The sequence below is a fragment of the Solanum dulcamara genome, chromosome 9 (assembly GCF_947179165.1).
Source record: "Solanum dulcamara chromosome 9, daSolDulc1.2, whole genome shotgun sequence".
Lineage (NCBI taxonomy): Eukaryota > Viridiplantae > Streptophyta > Magnoliopsida > Solanales > Solanaceae > Solanum > Solanum dulcamara.
In genome coordinates, this window is record NC_077245.1 from 14,422,565 (window position 1) to 14,442,485 (window position 19,921).

Consider the following 19,921-nt stretch of genomic DNA (forward strand, 5'->3'; position numbering starts at 1 on the left):
TTGTATATATCTGGTGTGATTCGCATGTATATGGATACCAGATACATAGAAGAGTGGTGAGCGATATGAAAAGGAGGCTAGTGAGATTTGTCTATGAATCCCCAAATATAACATCTAATTTTGACTCCATGTATTCCGAGACATGTATCTGAACGCATCAAAATCTAATAAGATTTGTAATATTGCAAACTGAAGTGTATCTAAGTAATTAAATCCTAACTAGTGGATTTTTGTAAGTTCCCCAAAAGAATATGTATGATTGAGGAAGCCACAACCTCATTTGTTGATCAACATCATTAATAACTATATCATCATGTTCTTTCATCACTCCTTTGATATTTTCAGAAAAAATTATGTAAATATAAACTGATGGTTTATTTTTACAACATATGAACTTGTAGATCAATTTATGTATTTGAAAAATGTAAAACCATGATATGAAATTCTCAAATTAAGCTTTTTGAAGAATTTGAAATTCTATCTCATGATTTCGCATGTCAAAATGCCATCTTAAAATATATTAAAGGGGAAAAATAAACAAACATGAAGTTAATAACTACCTTCACAGAAACTACTGTAAGATGTACTGTACCATATGTAAGCTTTCTGTGATTTCAAATAACAGTCGGGACATGATCCCAGTTATGCTACAAGACTACTAGTCAAGAGAAGCATCTCAGGAATATGAGAACACTACATGTACACAACAAATCTAGACATGAAAAGTGGCACACAGATGAGCAGGTCACAAAACCGTCTCACTTGGGCAGGACACGGAAGCTATGAAAGAAGATGATTACAGTGGCTACACAATGTATTTATGGGACTTCCATCAGCAAACTCAGCTCTTTATGTACTTCTGCAGAATCCAAGTATCCCCTTTAGACTAAAAATGAAAGATATTGTCATCATAACACTGCTGCTGAAAGAATGTACAATGATTACAGTGATAGCAAGCTGAATGTAGATTTTACCTGTCATTCTATACTTTCAGATTTTCACAACGTACTGTAGAGTCCAAAATTCAAAGCATATTGGTGCTTATACGAGCGATTCTCTGAGCTTCTTCAAGGTCCTTCAAGAATCTACAGGTCCATCAGTCACATTGCAAAAAAGATTTCAGTTAACTGAATGCAAAGACTAAATAAACCTTCTGAAGAGTTTAATGTAACTGGGAATGACAAGGAAGAACAACCAAAAAACATCTGCTGAAGTTGATGGAAATAAGCTTCAGGACCCCAATGTGTGAGAGTTAAGCCAAAAATGTCGAAATATAGATTTTTTTCAAGCTAAATCAAGGAGGCTGTACATGAAATGCATTGTCTTTATTGTACCCTTTGCCATAACTACCAGATTAAAATGATGGTTGGAGTACAAGGGAGAGCATACCTTTTAGAATTTAGAAGGGCAGAACCACCAAGTATAAAACGAATCCCAGAGTTCGTAGAATTCTGAAGAGCAACTGAACGTGACTCTTCATATGTTGTCCCACCAACAATGAAAATCACCACTTCCTGTGGCCTGTGTATGATGAACAATTTTGTTTTAGCTACATGAATAGTTCAAGCACCATAATATTTTTGTCCAGGTTCCACCTCATCTTGAACCCTAAAAGTGTGAGGAAGTTTAGTTGAACTCATTTGAATCCAAAGTTTGGAGAACTACAATGAGAAGAGAAAAAAGTTTTAAAGGTCTGATGAAGCAGGAGCTGGAGTTGGTTTTGGTATACATTTCAAAGGTTGCGACCATTCCGAAATTGAATAACCTGCCTCTAGAAAGAAGCTTTTCTTTTGCCTTGGGTGGAGGAGGAACACAGCATGCATCTGCATCAAACAGATCTTGAAGGCAGGAGCGGACGCACGTTGGCCGAAGCAGTGTCATCCTACCAGTGTTTTGGATAGCGAAAGGCAAAAAGGGCCTGCCTCGCCACAAGGCGAGGCGAGGGGCGAGGAGCTCGCGGTGCCAATTAATACCAAAAAATCAAAATATTTAATTACATATATAAATAATCAAAATCTCAATAGTAATAACATATTAGCAAATATTTCAATTCAAAAACTGAAAATAGATAGTACATACTAAAAGTCTAGAACTTGAATGAGAAAAAAAGACCAAAAGTCAAAACAGTGAGAAAAAAACAGAGGTAGAAGTAACTCTTAAGTCTGAAGAAGAAGAAGAAGGAAAAAGAACAAAGGAAGAAGAAATTTGAAAAGGAAAAAATTAGAAGAAGAGAAGAATATGTTTTGATTGGACTTTGGAGTTGCCAAAAAAGTCTGGCTGGTCGCCGGAGAAGTCTAGTTGAGTCGATTAGTTGGAGTCGCAATCGCAGTCACAGTTTAAGATTGCAACTGTGCAAATTTCGAAAGAAAACCCTAAAATTACCTTTTAACTTTTAAAATCCTAAATTGGTCGCATGTTTTTTAAGAAAATACAAAAGGTGACGCCTTTCTTGCCTCTGGCCTTTTTCATCATTGTCGCCATGGCGTCACTTTTGAAGATCGCCTCGCCACAAAGCTAATAGGCGATGAAGGGTCGCCTCGCCTCTCGCCATTGGCGACGAGGCGATCGCCTTTCACAACATTGCATCCAACACTGCTTCATCGAATATTTTAAACTGAATATACCTATAAACAATGTGAAAATACGGATATATAAATAGCGAATGACACTGCTTGACAGACAATGCCGCATGGCCGGATGGTTTAACGCTTGAATTTGCAGAAGCAGGCCGGGTCTTCGAAATTAGCTCCATGCTTTTTTTTTTTTTTTTTGCAAATTTTATTGGATTTAACCAATGTGCCAAACGCTTTTCTTTATAATCAGAGTGATTAAAATATAATTCAACTGACAGGAAGTTATTTTAGCATCTCTCATGTTGATATAGTAATTTATTTCACTACTTCAGATGTTGACACAGCTTACAAAAGATCCTGTGTACTCCTTGAAGGGGTGGATTACTTGTATGTATTCATGATTTTAGATTTAGCTCAGTATCCGTATATTATTCTTATACTTGTACTGCTTTATGTGTTTTTCTGCATTACCAGAGATTTCTAAAACTTGCCCCACGGGTAAGCTAAGAGGGTGTGCCGATGATCTTGTTGGGTCTTTAGACTTACGCTTGTTGATGTTTGTGTGTGTGCAGGAGCTACAGACGGCGACAAAGTAGCAGGTACCTAACTATTCAGATTTCTTCAGTCCAGTTCAGTCGAGGTGAGCATCATTAGATCATGGCTGCCTCTTCTTCTTTAGCAGACTTGGTACTTCTCGTTTTTTGTATGCAAACTAGTAGCTTCATGACTTAGCCATTTTATGGGATTAATGCCAGACTCAGTAGTTGGATTCCGTTTTCACACTTATCTTCATATGTTGAGATTATTTGTATATTCTTTCTTTTTCCTTTATTTTTCTGCGTATAGAGTTCGCCTAATGGGTAGTAAGCACTCCAGGTGAACTGTCGCGGCCTAAGTGCCAGATTTGAGCCGTGACAATAAGGTTTTCCACATTGCCAGTGTGCACTGAAAATGTAATCACATAGAAAGGCTGGTTGCTAATAGGAAACATTGTGCAAGACTTAGAGGAGATCAAAATAGGATCCTAGGTTGCTATATGGATCTTCTTAGAATGTCCCACATTGATTGAAGGAATGTGTTGTGGTCTTCTTATATGGTTTTGGGCAATCCTTACGGTCTTACCTCATGAGCCAGCTCTTTTGGGGTTGAGTTAGGCACATGGTCAATTTTCTTAATATGGTATCAGAGTATTACCTATTCTTGATTCCCTAGAGTAATGTCAGAAACAGAGTTCTTTGTAACCACCTTATTCTCAGCACTAGCTTAGTGCTTTTTAATTGATAAAATCTTGCTTTTCAAAAGGAGAAGAAAAAGAATAACTGTAAAATATCTTATAAATGGCTCCATTTGTGGACTGCCTTCCCATAATACACTTATATAATAGTATAATCATACATATTAACTTGATGATTGCTCGACTTTGAAATCAACCCAGAATTCATAAACAGTTGCCTGATCATAGAAGGCAAGCCTAACATGATACACTGAACTCGAAGAAATCCTATGGCAAGATCAATTTGTCAAAAGCATGCTATAGTGAAGGTTAATACTATATCAGAAAGAGATCAAGAGCCATGTGTTCTGTGTTTGGCTTCACAGAGATCCTAAAGGAAGTCCCTGTTAACAAATGATGCCTTCTGTTTTCTTTTCACAGCTTCTACCAAACCCATGTTAACAAGGGAAATTGACTTATGATAAAAAAGAGAGAGGTACTAGATGCTGGTTTACAAAATTAACACTATTCAATGCATTAGCATAACCACAAAGAAATCTATTGACCCCTATTTAAGACGTATAAAATCAAGATAGTAGCACCTGAGAAGCTGCACCAAGCTGTCAATTGCTCCAATAGCTAGGTTATAAATTTCAATCACAACACAGATTGTGGCTTTAGTATCGGAGATACATACTACGAGAAGGATTTCATGAATGCCAGAATTATTAATGAAAGTAGTTGCACTTCCTGCGTCAAACTGCTTAAGTCTTGTAAATAAAAACTCAATTGGCTAGAGTACTACTTACTCATTCTCTTGGGGCACTAAAACTAGAGAAAAGGCTGAAACTTCTATGGAAATAGTAAAATTTGAAATATCATTGCAGCTCAACTGACTGACCTTGCTTGTTGAAAGTGATTTCCTACATAAGGGAAGTCCACATCTCTCAATCGCCCCCTGGTGATGTTCTCCATAGTTTGGAATAGAAGAGGTTGATGCTGGGTATACACATTCTCAACCCCCTGTGAAAAAAAAGACAACAGTAAACTACTAATATCTACATCTAGAAGGTGTTGGAAAGTAAAGTAAGAATCATTTCAGGGAAAAGAGGGGGGGGGGGGGGGTTGTAACAGGGGGACATTATAACTCTGGGAAAGGGAAGTGTCAAAAAAGACATTCATGTTCAACTGTTCAAAATTTGCTGGCTATGAAGTAGCTGAACTTTTTAGTATTTCATTTCAAGCAATGTGGAGGTCTTAGATTCTCTATTTTGGAACATATTTTAGATTAATCAAGAGGGACTAGGCAGATATTAATGCTACAAGCAGAGAAACCAATTGCACAAGTTAATTGAAGAGATGGAGAAATATCTGTTTATGAGAATGTGACCAAAATACATGGTTCTCAAAGAAAGTGACAACTCCTTGGGACAAGGTCTGGAAGTATCATGAAGGAGAATAGTTTTTTCCAAAGTTGATCGGCTTATCGATGGGCACCAGTAATCGAATCTGTTTCTGGCTTGATGTATGGCATGGTAATACCTCATTTAACGACGATTTCTGGGACTTATTCTCTGCTCGGAGAAAAGGAAATCAACAAACACAAATGGCAGAGATACTAAAAAAAAACAGCTCAGAGGTTAGTTGGGATCTATATCTCATAAGACTACAGGATTGGATGTTAAAGAGGAGGAGGTGTTCTTCCAGAAGTTGCACAGCAGGGAGGAGGATATTTTAACTTAATAGAGTCATCTGTGAGATGCTTCTGCTCAAACCATTAGGAGTCTAGCATTTCGAGAAAGGTGGATTCTTTTACATGGTGTGCAGTGTGTGATGCTGTTGTGACGGGAAACCGTTTAAGGAATAGAAGATTTATTATTAGTAGTAGTTGCTGTTTCAGCCAACAATGGGAAGAGGTTACTGATCACCTGCTGTTACATTGTCGCTTTGCCTTAGAGTTAAATTGGTTTTTTCTGTTTTGAAAATACAATGGGTTATCCCAAAAAGAGTGGCAGACATGTTAATAAGCTGGAGGACAAAACAAGTATTAGAAACAAACAGAGGCATATTATGGAAAACAGCAGCATTTTTTCACCTTTATAATAAATAAATAAATAAATAGCCTTTATATTATATCTTTGTATAACCAGGAAATTCCTGTCTGTATAAAAGATTGTGCATGTTGCTTGAACACTTAATGTGTGCTTGTAATACACATGGATGTAAATGTGCATAGAAAACCTACTTGGTGTAACATTAAGAAATACTTCCGGTTAATCAAAAACATGTTAAAATGAACTTACAGACAGAGAAATAGGTCTATCATTGACCTTTTTAAGTTCTCTGCAAGCATCGTACATGTATTAAGCTAAAAAATACAGACATGGCCAAAGTAATCAATAAATTGACTATCAAGTGACATTTTCTTTTCTCAAGAACAAATGCTTGAAGGGATGTTTCTACCATCCTATATTACATTAAACTTCTGGTTTCTGTTAATATTACAGAGACAGAAAGAAAGTATTCTAGTTCTAGACACACCTTGAGCCCACGAGCCATGTTACGTGCAATGTTCAGGAGATCTCTGTTCCCGTACAGATCCCCAGTTCTCTTATCAACTCCTGCTTGCTTTAGAAGGAATTGCACTAGCTTCAAACCATAACCAATAAAAATGATTTCATTTGTCAGATAAAATTGTCAATGTAAGATCAAGTGCAGATTAACAATAGAAGAAAACGTACTTTGATACCAATACCTACATAACCAACAACGAGCATGAACTAAACAAGACTACTGACTTTGTACCTACTTAAATGATACATAATAACCAAGCTTTCAAAGAATGGAATAGTTATTCCTCCTTTTTTCCCTTTTTGTACAAACTTCATAGCATAAACAGAGAAGTAGAATCTTTAAGGACTGGCCATCAAAATATCTTTGACGACCATCAGAAGCAATCACATTTTAGCACCCACAAACAGAACAGATCAATCAACAAAGCGAATAAAGAACATTAACTGTTAGCTAAAAGAAAAATGGCCTTCACAGAAGGCACTGAGTGAGGTCCTAGTTATCTTCTTTTCACTCTTTCACAAGGAGAGAAACATTGGGCAGAGGCAGAACAATTTGTAAGATACAGGTAATAAAAGCAAACAGAACCAAGATAGCGGACTAACACAAAAAAGAAACTGAAAAGGGCAACAATCATAGTACTCCTCCTTACCCCAGGCTTATACTTGGGCGATTGAGATGCTAATTTGTTGAATAGCTGCATGAGTTGAACAGGACTCTCCTTCTCATAGCGCAAGGCGTACAGCATGACAAGGCGCAGGCGGTCAACATCAGAGATATTATCATTATTCAATAGATTTGTCACAGCCTGTAGTCATAGCAGAATAGAAAAGAATTTATACCCAAAAAGATCTGTCTTCCACTGATTTTCAAATATTAAAGTCACTAGTGTTAAGTAAAAGACAAGTCAAACTGCACAATAGCATATTAATTAATATTTGTGGCTCAATAAATGTCAATACATTTAACATTATGAGCATCTGACATGAGAATTAGTTCAGTTTAAGACTTGTCGTCCCACTGTATAGGTTCACTTGGCAGATATCTGAATGCAAGTAACATGTTTCAAAGATTTGAAACTTGCGTTTAAAGAGTTCTTCAACCAGGGTACCAATAGCATATATATAGTAATGGCAACAGACCACTTTGCAATAAATCTCAAGTCATGATTTAAGCTAAGAACTCACCAGAAAAAAAGAGTTAAAGTTACAACCGCAGTGAAATTATCAGAAAACAATAGTGTCGAAAATATCAACGATGCAAGTGAATTATTTTAGTACAGGAAGGCAGAATATCTTTTTATTAAAAAACTTAATATTTGATTGAACTAAATTTGTCACCTAGTCTTTTCTTTTAGGAGATACAAACACTTGTATCATTTATAGAATCAAAAATATTGCTCAGGGACAGCGAACTTAGTGACATATTAATAATCTCAAAGTAGATTCCAAAAACAACCTATATATGTTGTATATAGAATAGCTACTTCATAGATGGATATCAAAAATTAGATGCAAATACAACTCTATATTTATGATACCATTTAGGTTTAGCATCAGAAAGCATGGATGGGCAGGGACACAGTCGAACCAGATACACAAAATTGTTGAAATTGGAGTTCACGTCATCAAGGGGGAAGGTAGATAAGCCAGTGTTGACCCATGAGATAAGGGGTTTGGTGATGGGATTTACGTCAAAAATGTTAAATGAAAAATGAAGACACAACACAGATTGACAATATGTTATGACATGTTTTAGTATTATCATTATTTATGAGAATTTCTACATAGCCTAAACAACAAAAAACATGGTAAATAAACCAAGAGTGCCTTTCCAAAAGTTCCTAGATCATTAAAATAATCCAAACAGATAACCAAAATCTTATAAGAGACAAACTATTATAACAGCAGAAAAGCTCTTCCCATTTGTGCTTTCTTTAATACACAAGCTAAAGCTTTCTTTACAATTTCTATTTACACCTAACTGGTCCCAAAATCATAACATTTGTAACATTGAAGAACAGGTATATCCAGAAAATTGAAAGGCAAATAAAACACTGTACAGAAGAATAATAAAAAGCTGTTTAACAAATCCCCATTCACATTGTTAGCTGGACTCATTACCAACACGAATATGTGGCCTTAAAGTTGAAGTACATGTGATAGCATCCATATTGGCATACCTTCATTAAAATTGATGGGCTTCAATGGAAAATCAAGAATATGTTTAGCATGAAAGAAGTGTCCAAATTCAAGCACAAAGGGAAGAAGATTGGGCCACATGAAGCTCCAAAAGAGAGCCCAAAAAGCTGGACGCTTAAAGTCAAAGTTTCCTAGTTTAAAAGTTCCCTATTTTAAAGATTCCTAGTTTAAAAGTTTCAGAGTTTCCTAGTTTAAAAAGTTTCCTACTTTAAAGTTTTCTAGTTATTATTCCCATAAAAGTAGGATTTAAATTCCATTCTATTTGGAATAGATTTTCCCTATATATAGGGGTAGATTTTGTTTTTTTAAAAAGACAACATGATGATTAATATTATTTGAGAGGTTTCTCTTCTTTACACCTTTGTGTGTGGTGACTATGGATTTATCTTACGACCTTATAAGAACAATTCTTTAAGAAGTAAGATTAATTCTTTAACTTGATATCTTTGGTTCTTATTCGTAAATTAAAGAAGGTGATTAGTCTTATACTAATTGTTGTCCCTAATTTCTTTGATATAGGGGCCTAGATCACTTTTGATCTAAATTCTTGAATTGACTCTATTAGTATCATATGCACTAATTTTGAATACTAAGATCAATTAGGGTTCTTAGCACTTTTCTTGAAATTTGGGGATTTTATTCTCGAATTTCACATATCTTTCAATTTTTGTCTTTAATCTTTATAATTACGCTTCCACATTATTTTCTTGTTTATTCAGGTTACCCGATTCTTGTCAACATGCTTCATAGCTAGTGTATCAATTTACCAAGCAGGTGGAGCTGACCAATCCTACTGATCCTCCTCTTGGCTCCCAATTTTACTGAAACGAAGTAACCCTGTCACCTCCACCCGCTTGGTGAAAGTAATACAAGTTACCAAAACAAGCACAATATGAACTCAAAAGTGTACATACCTTGGTTGAAGAATGCATATGCTCACCACAAACACATTAGACCATGTATATCTTTCTAGGCTGCAAGGTTACTTGATACAAATAACCACCACAAGTAGAAAACAGAGAAAAGACTAAACCAAAGTTTTCCGTATTTCTCTACTCAAGTTCTCCACATATTTTTCCATAACTAATAAGAATGTAATGCTTCAATCCTGGAGGGAAAAAATTACCTCAAATGCTGCCCCTTGTCCACCATTGCAAGCCAATTCTTGTTCTGTCTGTGAAACCAACATGAGTTTTCGCTCTTCAACTATTTTGCTCATTTCCGTAACCAGTGTCACATGCTTAGAAACATTCCCTTGCATTTTTCGGTATTCTGGGTAGTTGTCAACAAATTTAGCCATGTCCTCTGCAAAGATTCAAGCCTTATGAACAGAAGCTTCTTTTTAGTAGAAAAATACCATGTTTGAGTGAGTTGCAACAGAAACACTTGCTGTACAACCCAAGCTACAATACAAGCTCACAAATACAAACCTATCGTCTGGATATTCTGGTTACTTTTTGCCACTTGTTGGAAGTCGTCCACCATTTTCTTAATATTCATTCCAATATCTCCGAAGTTCTCGTACATATTTGATTTGAAAAATGCATCTTGCTCAGATGACAGTACAACCTCCTGAAAGCATAAAACATCAGCAGCAAATGAATCATTGTGGAAAAGACAACAAGGTAGTATTTAGACACAAGAGGAAAGAACTTTTTGACCTGTTGATCTTTTGGCAACTTGCCGACATTTTTCAGGTTGACCTTATTATCTTGAATGCCTATCAACTCATGAACCATTGCCTGTAGAAGTACATAATACAAATGAGAAGCATTATGTGAGACCTTGGAGGTGACTTGAAGAAGAAGATGAGGCGGCACAATTTGTTAGAAATAACAAAGGTGGAGAACTTACTGACTACCCATACCTGATAAGTCCACTGATTAAGCAATGCAGTCACGGGGTCATCCCTCCTATCAATTATTAGCAACAATGGAGACACTTCTGTTCTCCTGAAATCAAAAAGGCCACTCTCCTGCTGGTACATCAGCTTCTGCAATATGGATGAAAGAAAAACGTGTTCAACTTTTTCCTTTTCCAATCTCAAATATCCAAAACCAACTATACCTTCAACCCTAAGCAGGGAAAATGGAATAAACCTAATAATAGAACTTGTTAGGCTACAAAGCACGAACAATTAAAGTTGAGGGAAAAGAAAGAAACAATTGGCATGCTTACAGAAGCTTCATGTGCTATTCTTTTCGCAATATCAGATGTCCTTGAATATCGAATAATAGGCCTTCGCTTTAACGCCAAGAAAATTGCAGAAATTCCATCAACAACTCGATCACAGAACTGCTGCAATCCTGATGGGTCTACAACTGCTGGGAGCATATACATGTGGTTTGCGGCCATATTTAACGTGAAATGGTAAGGGTCCAACGCAACAAAATCTGCATAAAATTCCTGCAAATCACGTCAATAATCATGTAACATAGCGAATTTCTAGTTTCAACTACAAATTTAAAAGCAAGTTACAGGCTACAACAAATTTTTAGAGCTCTAATAGAAAGATGTATCAGCAACGATTCCTTAATTATTATTTTTTTTGAGAAGGTAACATTTTTCGTATAACTATTTGCTGCATAAAAACTACAGCTGTCCATAGTTACAAGAGAATATAGGAAGATGTACTAAGCTATAACCATCTTACAGAGATCCTAGAACATCAATAAAAGATTGTCTTCCATATATTCATGTTTACACTAAAAATAGAAAAGGTCTAAGCACTTCATCTTCAGTTTCTGGATAGAGCTATGATTTCTTAAACTTTTCCATACTATACAATCTTCTTTTTGATTGTGAATGATTTCCCCCTTTTTTAGAACGTAAACATATTGGCATATTATATGAATCTTCAGCACAAAGATTGTACTGGAAACCAAAAGATGTTTACACAAAAACCAAATTACAATCCTTGCTCTTCTTACAAGGAAACTAAAACCTGTAAAATAGCTGAAAATGATAAATCTAAGCATACCTGCAACTGCTGGACAACTTCATGCTCATCTGAATCGGCTAACATATGAAGTTGAGTATCTTTCAAAATATTGGAGAAAACTGTGCAATAAAAAGGATATATGAAATCTGTCATTCTTGAGAAACTCTGGCAACAGCATCGCAACTAAGTTTTTCTGAAAAATACCAGTTCACAGCCGTATATTAGCAGATTGTTCGTGTCATCCAATTAAAGAGGACATACTTACAAAGGTGATATTCTCCAAATCGTGGCTTAGCTAGTTGACGACGCATATGCTGGATATTCTCTGATGTTGGCCTCAGAAAATAAACTGCTTTAAGATGTGACATGGATTCCTTGGACATGGAAATAGAATCTACCAGCTCCACCAGGAACACCTCCTTCTTCAGAAGTTCTGACTGAGAGTACACAACACTAACAGAACTAACCTGCTCATCCAGAGTGAAAAGTAAACACCACTCTGTATTGCATTTCTCAGAAATAATGAGATGTGAGACTCAACAATAACAAAATTGACCTCAGATTTATAAAGTATAACACACCTGATTTGGCAATAACAATTTATGAATGGATAGCATTAACGTGGGAAGACATTTTGCAGATATAATCAACTAAAACTTAACTTGCACCTAACATCTTTAGAATCCAACAAAATTAATTATTATTCTGGTCAAGCTTCTACTTGATAGTTAAACAGAATTACATCATTTGTGGCCATATTTTACCAACTTAACTACCAAAAGAATGTACAAATAAGCAATTAACTACTCCAAAAGTAGTCGTGTTCCTGAGAATGTGGTTCAGAATATTAACCTTCTAGCAGAAACTTTGGGAAGTTATATTGATTATTTGTTGACCATATATTTGGGACTTCCTTTTGGGGCTAAAGCTAGTTATATTTCCATTTGGGATGAAATACTACAAAAGAAAAAAGGTCTGAAGAGAAACCATCAAATTGGAAAAGGTAAAATCTTTTTCTTGGACGGAAGACTGGTTCTCATTAACAGTGTGTTAGACCCATTGTCTACACACACTGTCACTATTTCGGTGTCCAAAGGGCTTGAAAAAATCTGGAGAGATTTCTTATGGCAACGCAACAAGGAAAAAAGTGCTTCCAACTTGGCCAAGTAGATCTGCAACAATGAATAAGAAGCTAGGGGTGAGGTGTTCGAGATTTAAAAGTCACAACAGAAGTTTGTTATGTAAATGGCTTTAGAGGTTTAATTATGAACATAATACTTTCTGGAGGAATGTTATTGTTCTATAATATGGTATGCTGCATCCTTGGGTGTCACATACAACCCCTTCCCCCATGGCGCTGGGTATCTGGAAATAAATTCAGAATGTGTGGGAAGTTCTTTAAAAAAAGGGAATTTGTGGAATTTTTTGGGCAAACACAAAGATAGAAATGGGTAACTATAAGTGTTGGATGGACTTGGCTTGGCCATTCTCGACTCAAGGAACTCTTCCCAATACTGTTTAGTCTCTCCTCAAATCAAATGGCAACAGTTGCAAATTTTAGAGATGGTCATGGTTGGAATATCCCTTTTAAAACCTCAATGACTGGGAACTTGACAGTTATCTTGGCCTATTGTAACAACATGACCTCTCTCCTTCGCTTAATGTAACATGGACCATCTCAAATGGAAAGGAACACCCCAAAGGTGCCTTCACCGTTAGGAGCTGCTACACTCTGTTGGAAACCTGCACATATTCCTCTGTGGCCCTGGAAAACCATATGGTGGAGTAAAGCTTCATACAAAGTGAAATGTCATTTGGTTGATAGTTAAAGAGGCTTATCTTACTCCTAACAATTTACAGAAAAGGGGGTTCAGTTGAGCAACAGATGTTGTCTTTGCAAGAAAAAGGAAGAGGACATTAACCACTTCTTTCTTCACTGCAAGTATAATTCTCAGCTTTGGGATATGGTCTTCAACATTCTAGGCATAAGGTGGTGCTCCTATCCTTTCTGGTGCACAATTCTTCAGCAACCACAGAATTTTAGAGAAATGAAAATTATATTCTTAGCGCAATTGTATATTTGCTTAGGCTTTGGTGCAACATGGCCCCTTCAGATGTAAATGATAGCTTGGCCATTGTTGACTTCTAAGTGCATTACATAACTTGTAATGGCTCATCCTTTTGGTTGTAATTCTCCTGGTATTCACTTTATGCAGGTATTTCAATAAAGTTAACACTTATCCTATCTAAAAAAAGAGTGTACATATAGGTAGAAGAAGAAAAACCTTAAATGAGTTTTCAAAAAAGAAAAGGCTTAAATGTCAAAGAAGACTATCCTCCATAAAACTATCCCACACCAAACTGATGTATCAACAACAACAACAACAACAACCCAGTGACCAAACTGATGTATCGAATTGACAAAATCTAATTAGAAGGAAAGAGCTCGAATTTCAAAGTAAACCATCCTGCAGAATCCGGAATCCACACCTAATACACCCTTACAGTAGAAAACTAACTTCCACCAAGAAAGTTGTGTGCAACACAAACACTCTTTTTTTATGAATAACGTAAAGATGATTTTATTTGAGCTAGTACCAAGAAGGTATTGCAAAAGTGTACAAAAAAGACAATCACAATGACTTCATTATATCGTTGCCATCGTGGAGTTCAAAAACCAAAAAGATGATCAGGCGGACCTAGGATTTGAACATGACGGGGGCACCACTAGAGGCGGATGTATATTAGTCGAAGCAGTGTCATACGACATCTCTTCGTCGAAAATTTTAGTTTACACACACAAAACTTGATGCACTTGGATAAATAAATATTAAACGAGAAAAAATAAAACAGTGTCTCATTGTGTGGTTTGATGGATGTGAACCCACTTTACACATTAAGGTCCTCTTAGAAACTCGCTACCTATGCGTTTCATATGCTTTTTTGAATTACTTTTTAAAAAAAAATGAAAAGAAGAATGCAGCGACAAGATTCGAACACTGCTAATCACACTTGAGAAGAGGGACTAAATGCCTGTTTGGCTGAACTTTAAAGCAGCTTTTCAACTTATAAGCCAACAAAAAAATAAGTTGGTGTAGCCCAACTTATTTTTTTGGGCTTATAAGTTGCTTTAGATAAACTAAGTCAAATAAACCCAGTTATTTTTTTAGCTTATTTTAAGCACAAAATGGCTTTAAGTTGGTCATGCTGAAAACAGTTTATCAACAACTTATAAGCCAATCCAAACAGGCTCTAAGTAACGAGTTAGACCAGTGCACCTAATCAACATTTGTGTCTCAGGGTGCCTAACAAGATATATGATCCTTTATCAAGGTATATACACATATATACAAGATCTTTTCCGAAGTTAACAGGGTCCCGTGACCCCTCACCCTTCCATGTGGGTCCGCCTCTGCTTCCAAGTTCTCCATCCTGTGTTGGTGCACCAGAGGAACAAACTATGAATACATTCAGATTTAACTACAGATAAATGCAGCTTCTTTTCTTCAAAACATCTCTTATTTCTTTCCAGCCAAATATTCCATGTGATGCATAATAGGAAAGTCCAACAAATTTGTTTGAGATTGTTCCCGATGCTCTGTTCCTTCCAGCTTGACATTAGATTTTTGACATCCTTTGGCATCACGTACTACACCCAAAAAACATACAGAAATAATGTCCAAACTTGTCGGGTTGAGTCAAAATGCAGAAGAAGATGATTAGTGGTTTCCCCTGCTATTTCACAAACAAAGCATTTGCTACACGATGACATTCCACCCGTTTGTTAAGTGTCCTACATTAGGCAAGCATTCTTTGTAGCCACCCCGCCAAAAAAAGCCCTTTGGGAGAGCTTTTGTTTTCCAAATCACTTCCCATGGCCACTCAGCTTTCCAATTTTCAGCTTGCTTTCGTAGCAACTTGCACAGAGAATGCACCACTATTACGTTTTTTTCTGTAAGAAGGTAAAAAATACACCATAATTATCAGCCAACTAAAACCACCTATCTCTGTTGTTCTCATCCCGTTTAATTGCCCTCAATAAATTCAATGATTCACAAGCTTCATCCACCTCCCGATCATTAAAAATTCCTGTAGAAGAGTAAAATCTTCATAACAATCCGCCACCATGCAATCTTTGTTCACTGCAAGTGAACATAAAACAGGAAATGAATTTTGATTTGGCATCTCCCAACATGACCAGACCAGTTTTTTGCTCTCTTACCATTTCCAATTTTTAACTACATATACAGTTGAAATTCTTCCCAAAGCTGACATACTTTTTCCAAATTGTATTCTTGTATGCGGATGCCACAGGGCTAGGCTTCCAGAAGTCCACTTGTTCATACTTAGCGTTTATCATATCCTTCTAAGTTTCCTCTTTTACTTCATTTAGTCTCCATAACCTACCTAATAAAGCATATTCTATCCCTCTTCCTACAGACTAACGCCATTAAAAAATTGGTTGCATAAAATCTTCTGGAACAGGAAGCTTTTGCTAGAAAAGAAGCCAACATGGTAAGCAACAAATATGAGACAGAGTATTGAACTGAGAAGAAACCCCATTGGAAAGGAATTTATAGGGTTTTCATCTATTAGGCAACTAGCCCAGCCCACTGGTGATATTGTCCACTTTGGATCTAAATGACATGGCTTTAAAGCACGTCAGTAGGGTCTAAGGCTTATTTCCTTACAAACGCAGCATATCTCCCCTGTTTGCCCTATGCAGGATTTGCCTAGGGTGTGACAAGTCCCTTGCTGCCTCTTACTTAGCTTGTTGTGGTAGAGAGCATTCACTACTAGTGAATCATATAAAACTCTACATTGTACTAGTTGTACAGTGAAATTTCAATCATGGTCATGTCACTCGAAACAATGCTCGTCGACTACACACTCAAACGCACAAGTAAGAAGCACCAAATGGGAGCTAAATCTGTAGAAAGTACAAACATCTACTCACACCCCAACCTATGTAGAGAAATAACAAAATCATTACAATATGAATATCATTTTACAACTAGATTACACCTTAAACCAAAAACGATAAGCATTTGGACTTCAAACACTGAAAGGTTTCTCTTCTTCATATAAAACATCTATCATTTCTCCATCCACCCTTCCCAAAATGCAAATTGTGACTGTATTTGATAAGCTCCTGATACGTCTTCCAGCTATATAGAATCTCTTGATGCCTTAGGCATCATTCAGATTTTCCAAGTTCCAAATCATGCCTGAATCTACTCCAGCAAGAAACAAGATTTTGATCCTCTATCTTCAGAATTCATAAACAGCAGCTTACATCTCTTTGAAAGTATAATGGCTGCTCCAATATCAAATTTATAAACAAAAACTTATCAAACACAAACTAGCACGGTAAGGTGTGCAAACATTGCCTAGAGTCTAGTTACCTCATCCAACCACATAACTTCACCAACAAGAAAGGGTTGCACATCTTTGCTTTACTACAATCACTTCCATGACATATCCATGACTCCATCACTACCACAACCAATGACAACACCATCCATGCTTTCTTCTCCTTTTCAGATGTATTAGGCAAATATATAATGAATTAGGAATTATTAATACTATGTCTGCATCTCAAAATCTACCCCCATATCCTCAATGATCAAATTCTCAATGTAGCCTCAGTAATGAGTACTTCCTTTATCCTTTAGTGTTTCATTGACCGCATTGCTAACAATTCTTGTTAGATCAACGAGCTTGGTTTCCCAGTCCAACATTTCCTGATTAAAGCCTCTCAAGATGATTGAAGGTATTAAAAAGGAGACAACATAGACCCAAAATCATATTGAGAATAAGTGTCTCATAAGACCTACAATCCTGTAGAATCAATCGGACTTTAAGGAAATAAACACAATGAAAGAAAAGGATCCATATAAGCAATACCAGCTAATTGGATTAGTTCCTGTTTTCATAAGGAGTCTTTTCATTTTGGTTAGACCTGTATATCTATGTAGGGATCATAAATATGCTATTCAGAGAATTCTGGTTTTTAAAGAACTCCTAAGTTGGCTTAAAAGACAAAATATTTAGTATTAAAATGAAATAAACCTGAATAGACAAAAAGGATTCACATGGCTAACCCAACTAATATAGAAGTATTTGATAGACTGATTGAAGCTCCCAATGGGTTCAAGAGACTTTTTTTTCATTCTTTGAGTTCAAGATTCTGCATCAAACGACCCATTTAATAATAATCTGTAACTACACATAAACTCAAACCAAGAAAAGCATCAGATCACAGGATTTATTACTCAAAATTTAAGAACTTATTTCCTCAGTTCATAAATTTCCAATGGGTTTGGAATTATCACCCACACTCATCAACCTCAATGTAATATTCACAATCTTCGCAAAAATAAAATAAATACCAAAAATTAATAATTTACAAAACACATCTGCACAAACAAAGAAACAGACAAAAGGGTTTCTTTAAATTGGAAAGAAAAGAACAAACCGTAGAGGAATCAAGAATGAGAACTTTCATCCCAGAAATGTCTTGTAACATACGATTGATATAGTCCCTCACCGCTGCTACAACTACCATTTTTTTCAATTCCCTTTATGATTTCAGGAATCCAATCCAAAATTCTTCGGAGGATTTGATCTCGTGAATTCAGTGGAAAAAAAATGTTTCAGATCTAAGCTAATCTTTGGAGGGAATTAAAGACCGGTCATGAACCGACCCAGTTAAGTTAAGTATTCCCATGAAAATTCCAATCTTATTTTAATTTTGGTTTTTCATTAGGTGTGATTTACTCGTATCGAAATCATTATTCAAATTTATACCACGTAAAATTTCTTCAAAAAAAGAATTTTTAAACAAAAAAAAATTATATTTAGATTCAAAATTGAATTTTCTTAATTCAAATTTCTATCACGTAAAACTCATTTAAAGAAAATAGTTTCTAACAAATTGTTCTTTTACGCAAACTCAAAATCTCTGAATAAAATAAGGAAGAGTCCCATTGATACCACATCCTCTGTGGTGAGAACTCCAATTAATTGAAGGGAAAATAGAATTAGAATGATATTTTTGTGTGATTTATTATGTTGATTTTTAAAAAAATATTATAAAGTTTATGACTCAAAAAAACTATAAATTGTGATTAATTAAAAAATATTTTAAAAGATCTTAGTTAAAACAAGAATTATTTTGACTTCTCAAAATAGTAAAATATTGTATAAAATGATAGAGGAAATAAGATATAGTTTAATTTATTGACAAGTTATGCAGAGGTTATATTGTATGAAGTTAAATGTGGTCATTTTGATTATATGGGGAATGAAATGGAAATTATAATACCTACATCAAAAACTAGCATAATTTTAGTATTGTTAACACATGTATTATTCTTCTACATTATGTATCGTACAAAACAATGCATATGTTTATATAAGTTGTGTGTGTTAATTATGTGGAGTTCTATAAATTAAAAAAAAATACTAATATTTTATATATGAGTAACAAATAAGCGATTTGGATAGTTAAAAAGAGGTTGAATATAGATAATTCATATTTATTATGCAGTTGCGAGAAAAAAAATCTAACATGACCATTTTAATTTTTAATCTTTATTGTAATATATTCCTTTCACTATTTCTGAAGTCTAAAAGTTAGCTATAGAATTTTCACAATCCAAAAGCATTTGAAAATATATGAAGAGTTAAACTTAAATGGTGTCAAGAACTGTTGGAGAAGCTTACAGAGACAACGAAAAAGAAGAGAAGAAGCAGACGATGAAGAAGCTGAAGAACTCAGCACAGCACAATGAGGAAAGAGGAAGAAGCTGAAGAAAGAGGAAGAAGCTGAAGAGTTTAAAACTCTTCAGCCCTCACATTTGGGGCATCCACGTGGAGCCTCCCTCTCCATATAAATATATATATATATATATATATATATATATATATATATAAATCTGCCACAAATACACTTACTTTTAAATATAATTATGCCCATATATTTATGGGTAAGTAGAATATAGTTTTGCACAAAATTAAAAATAGCCCATGTCTTCTTGTCTCCATTTTAGCTATTGTACAATTCTATATAAACTAATGTACATACTAAAGAAGAGATATACAGAAATTTGGTATCTCAGCATCCTCCCCTTTTCATTTTTACATGGTATCAGAGCTTATCTGAACTCAATCCAGATCCGTATAAAACCCATCATCATCATCTTCAAAATCTGTATCATCATCTTCAAAATCTGCATCATCATTATCTTCAGAATCCCTGTTGAAACAAAATGCCTGAAACAACTCAAATTAAGTCAGGAAATGGTGAGAAAGGAACCATGTATGAAAGCAACCACCCTTACCATCTAAACAATTCAGACTCACCTGGTATGACTCTGGTCAACAATGTCTTCGATGGAAGAGGTTATTCAGGTTGGAG

General features: G+C 35.5%; 1 protein-coding gene across 3 annotated transcripts; it reads right to left on the bottom strand.

The window, feature by feature from the left end:
- Positions 1-534: 534 nt before the first annotated feature.
- On the bottom strand, positions 535-18,243 carry LOC129902125 (vacuolar protein sorting-associated protein 45 homolog). 3 transcript variants are annotated; one of them, XM_055977176.1, is made up of 14 exons: positions 17,978-18,243; positions 11,765-11,966; positions 11,539-11,618; positions 10,737-10,964; positions 10,426-10,551; positions 10,220-10,300; positions 9,989-10,130; positions 9,685-9,863; positions 7,010-7,165; positions 6,328-6,435; positions 4,688-4,809; positions 1,390-1,521; positions 975-1,085; positions 535-859 (listed from the first exon to the last, which is right to left on the bottom strand). In XM_055977176.1, exons 1-13 carry the CDS (start codon positions 18,065-18,067, stop codon positions 1,025-1,027), a joined length of 1,707 nt encoding a protein of 568 aa, XP_055833151.1. In that variant the 5' UTR covers positions 18,068-18,243; the 3' UTR covers positions 535-859; positions 975-1,024. The 3 variants fall into 3 exon arrangements, with proteins under 3 accessions (XP_055833151.1, XP_055833150.1, XP_055833152.1); XM_055977175.1 differs by having other exon boundaries at positions 535-886; XM_055977177.1 differs by lacking the exon at positions 17,978-18,243 and having other exon boundaries at positions 535-886; positions 11,539-11,692; positions 11,765-11,901.
- Positions 18,244-19,921: the final 1,678 nt, after the last annotated feature.

Bases quoted from the DNA above. Each gene is read 5' to 3' on its own strand.
- LOC129902125 (XM_055977176.1), bottom strand. From the start codon at position 18,067: ATGGTAGTTGTAGCAGCGGTGAGGGACTATATCAATCGTATGTTACAA. The intron at 11,619-11,764 runs GTAAGTATGTCC...TTTATTGCACAG, and splicing joins ATTTGGAGAATATCACCTTT to TTTTCTCCAATATTTTGAAA. The intron at 6,436-7,009 runs GTAAGGAGGAGT...TATGGTTTGAAG, and splicing joins CGCCCAAGTATAAGCCTGGG to CTAGTGCAATTCCTTCTAAA.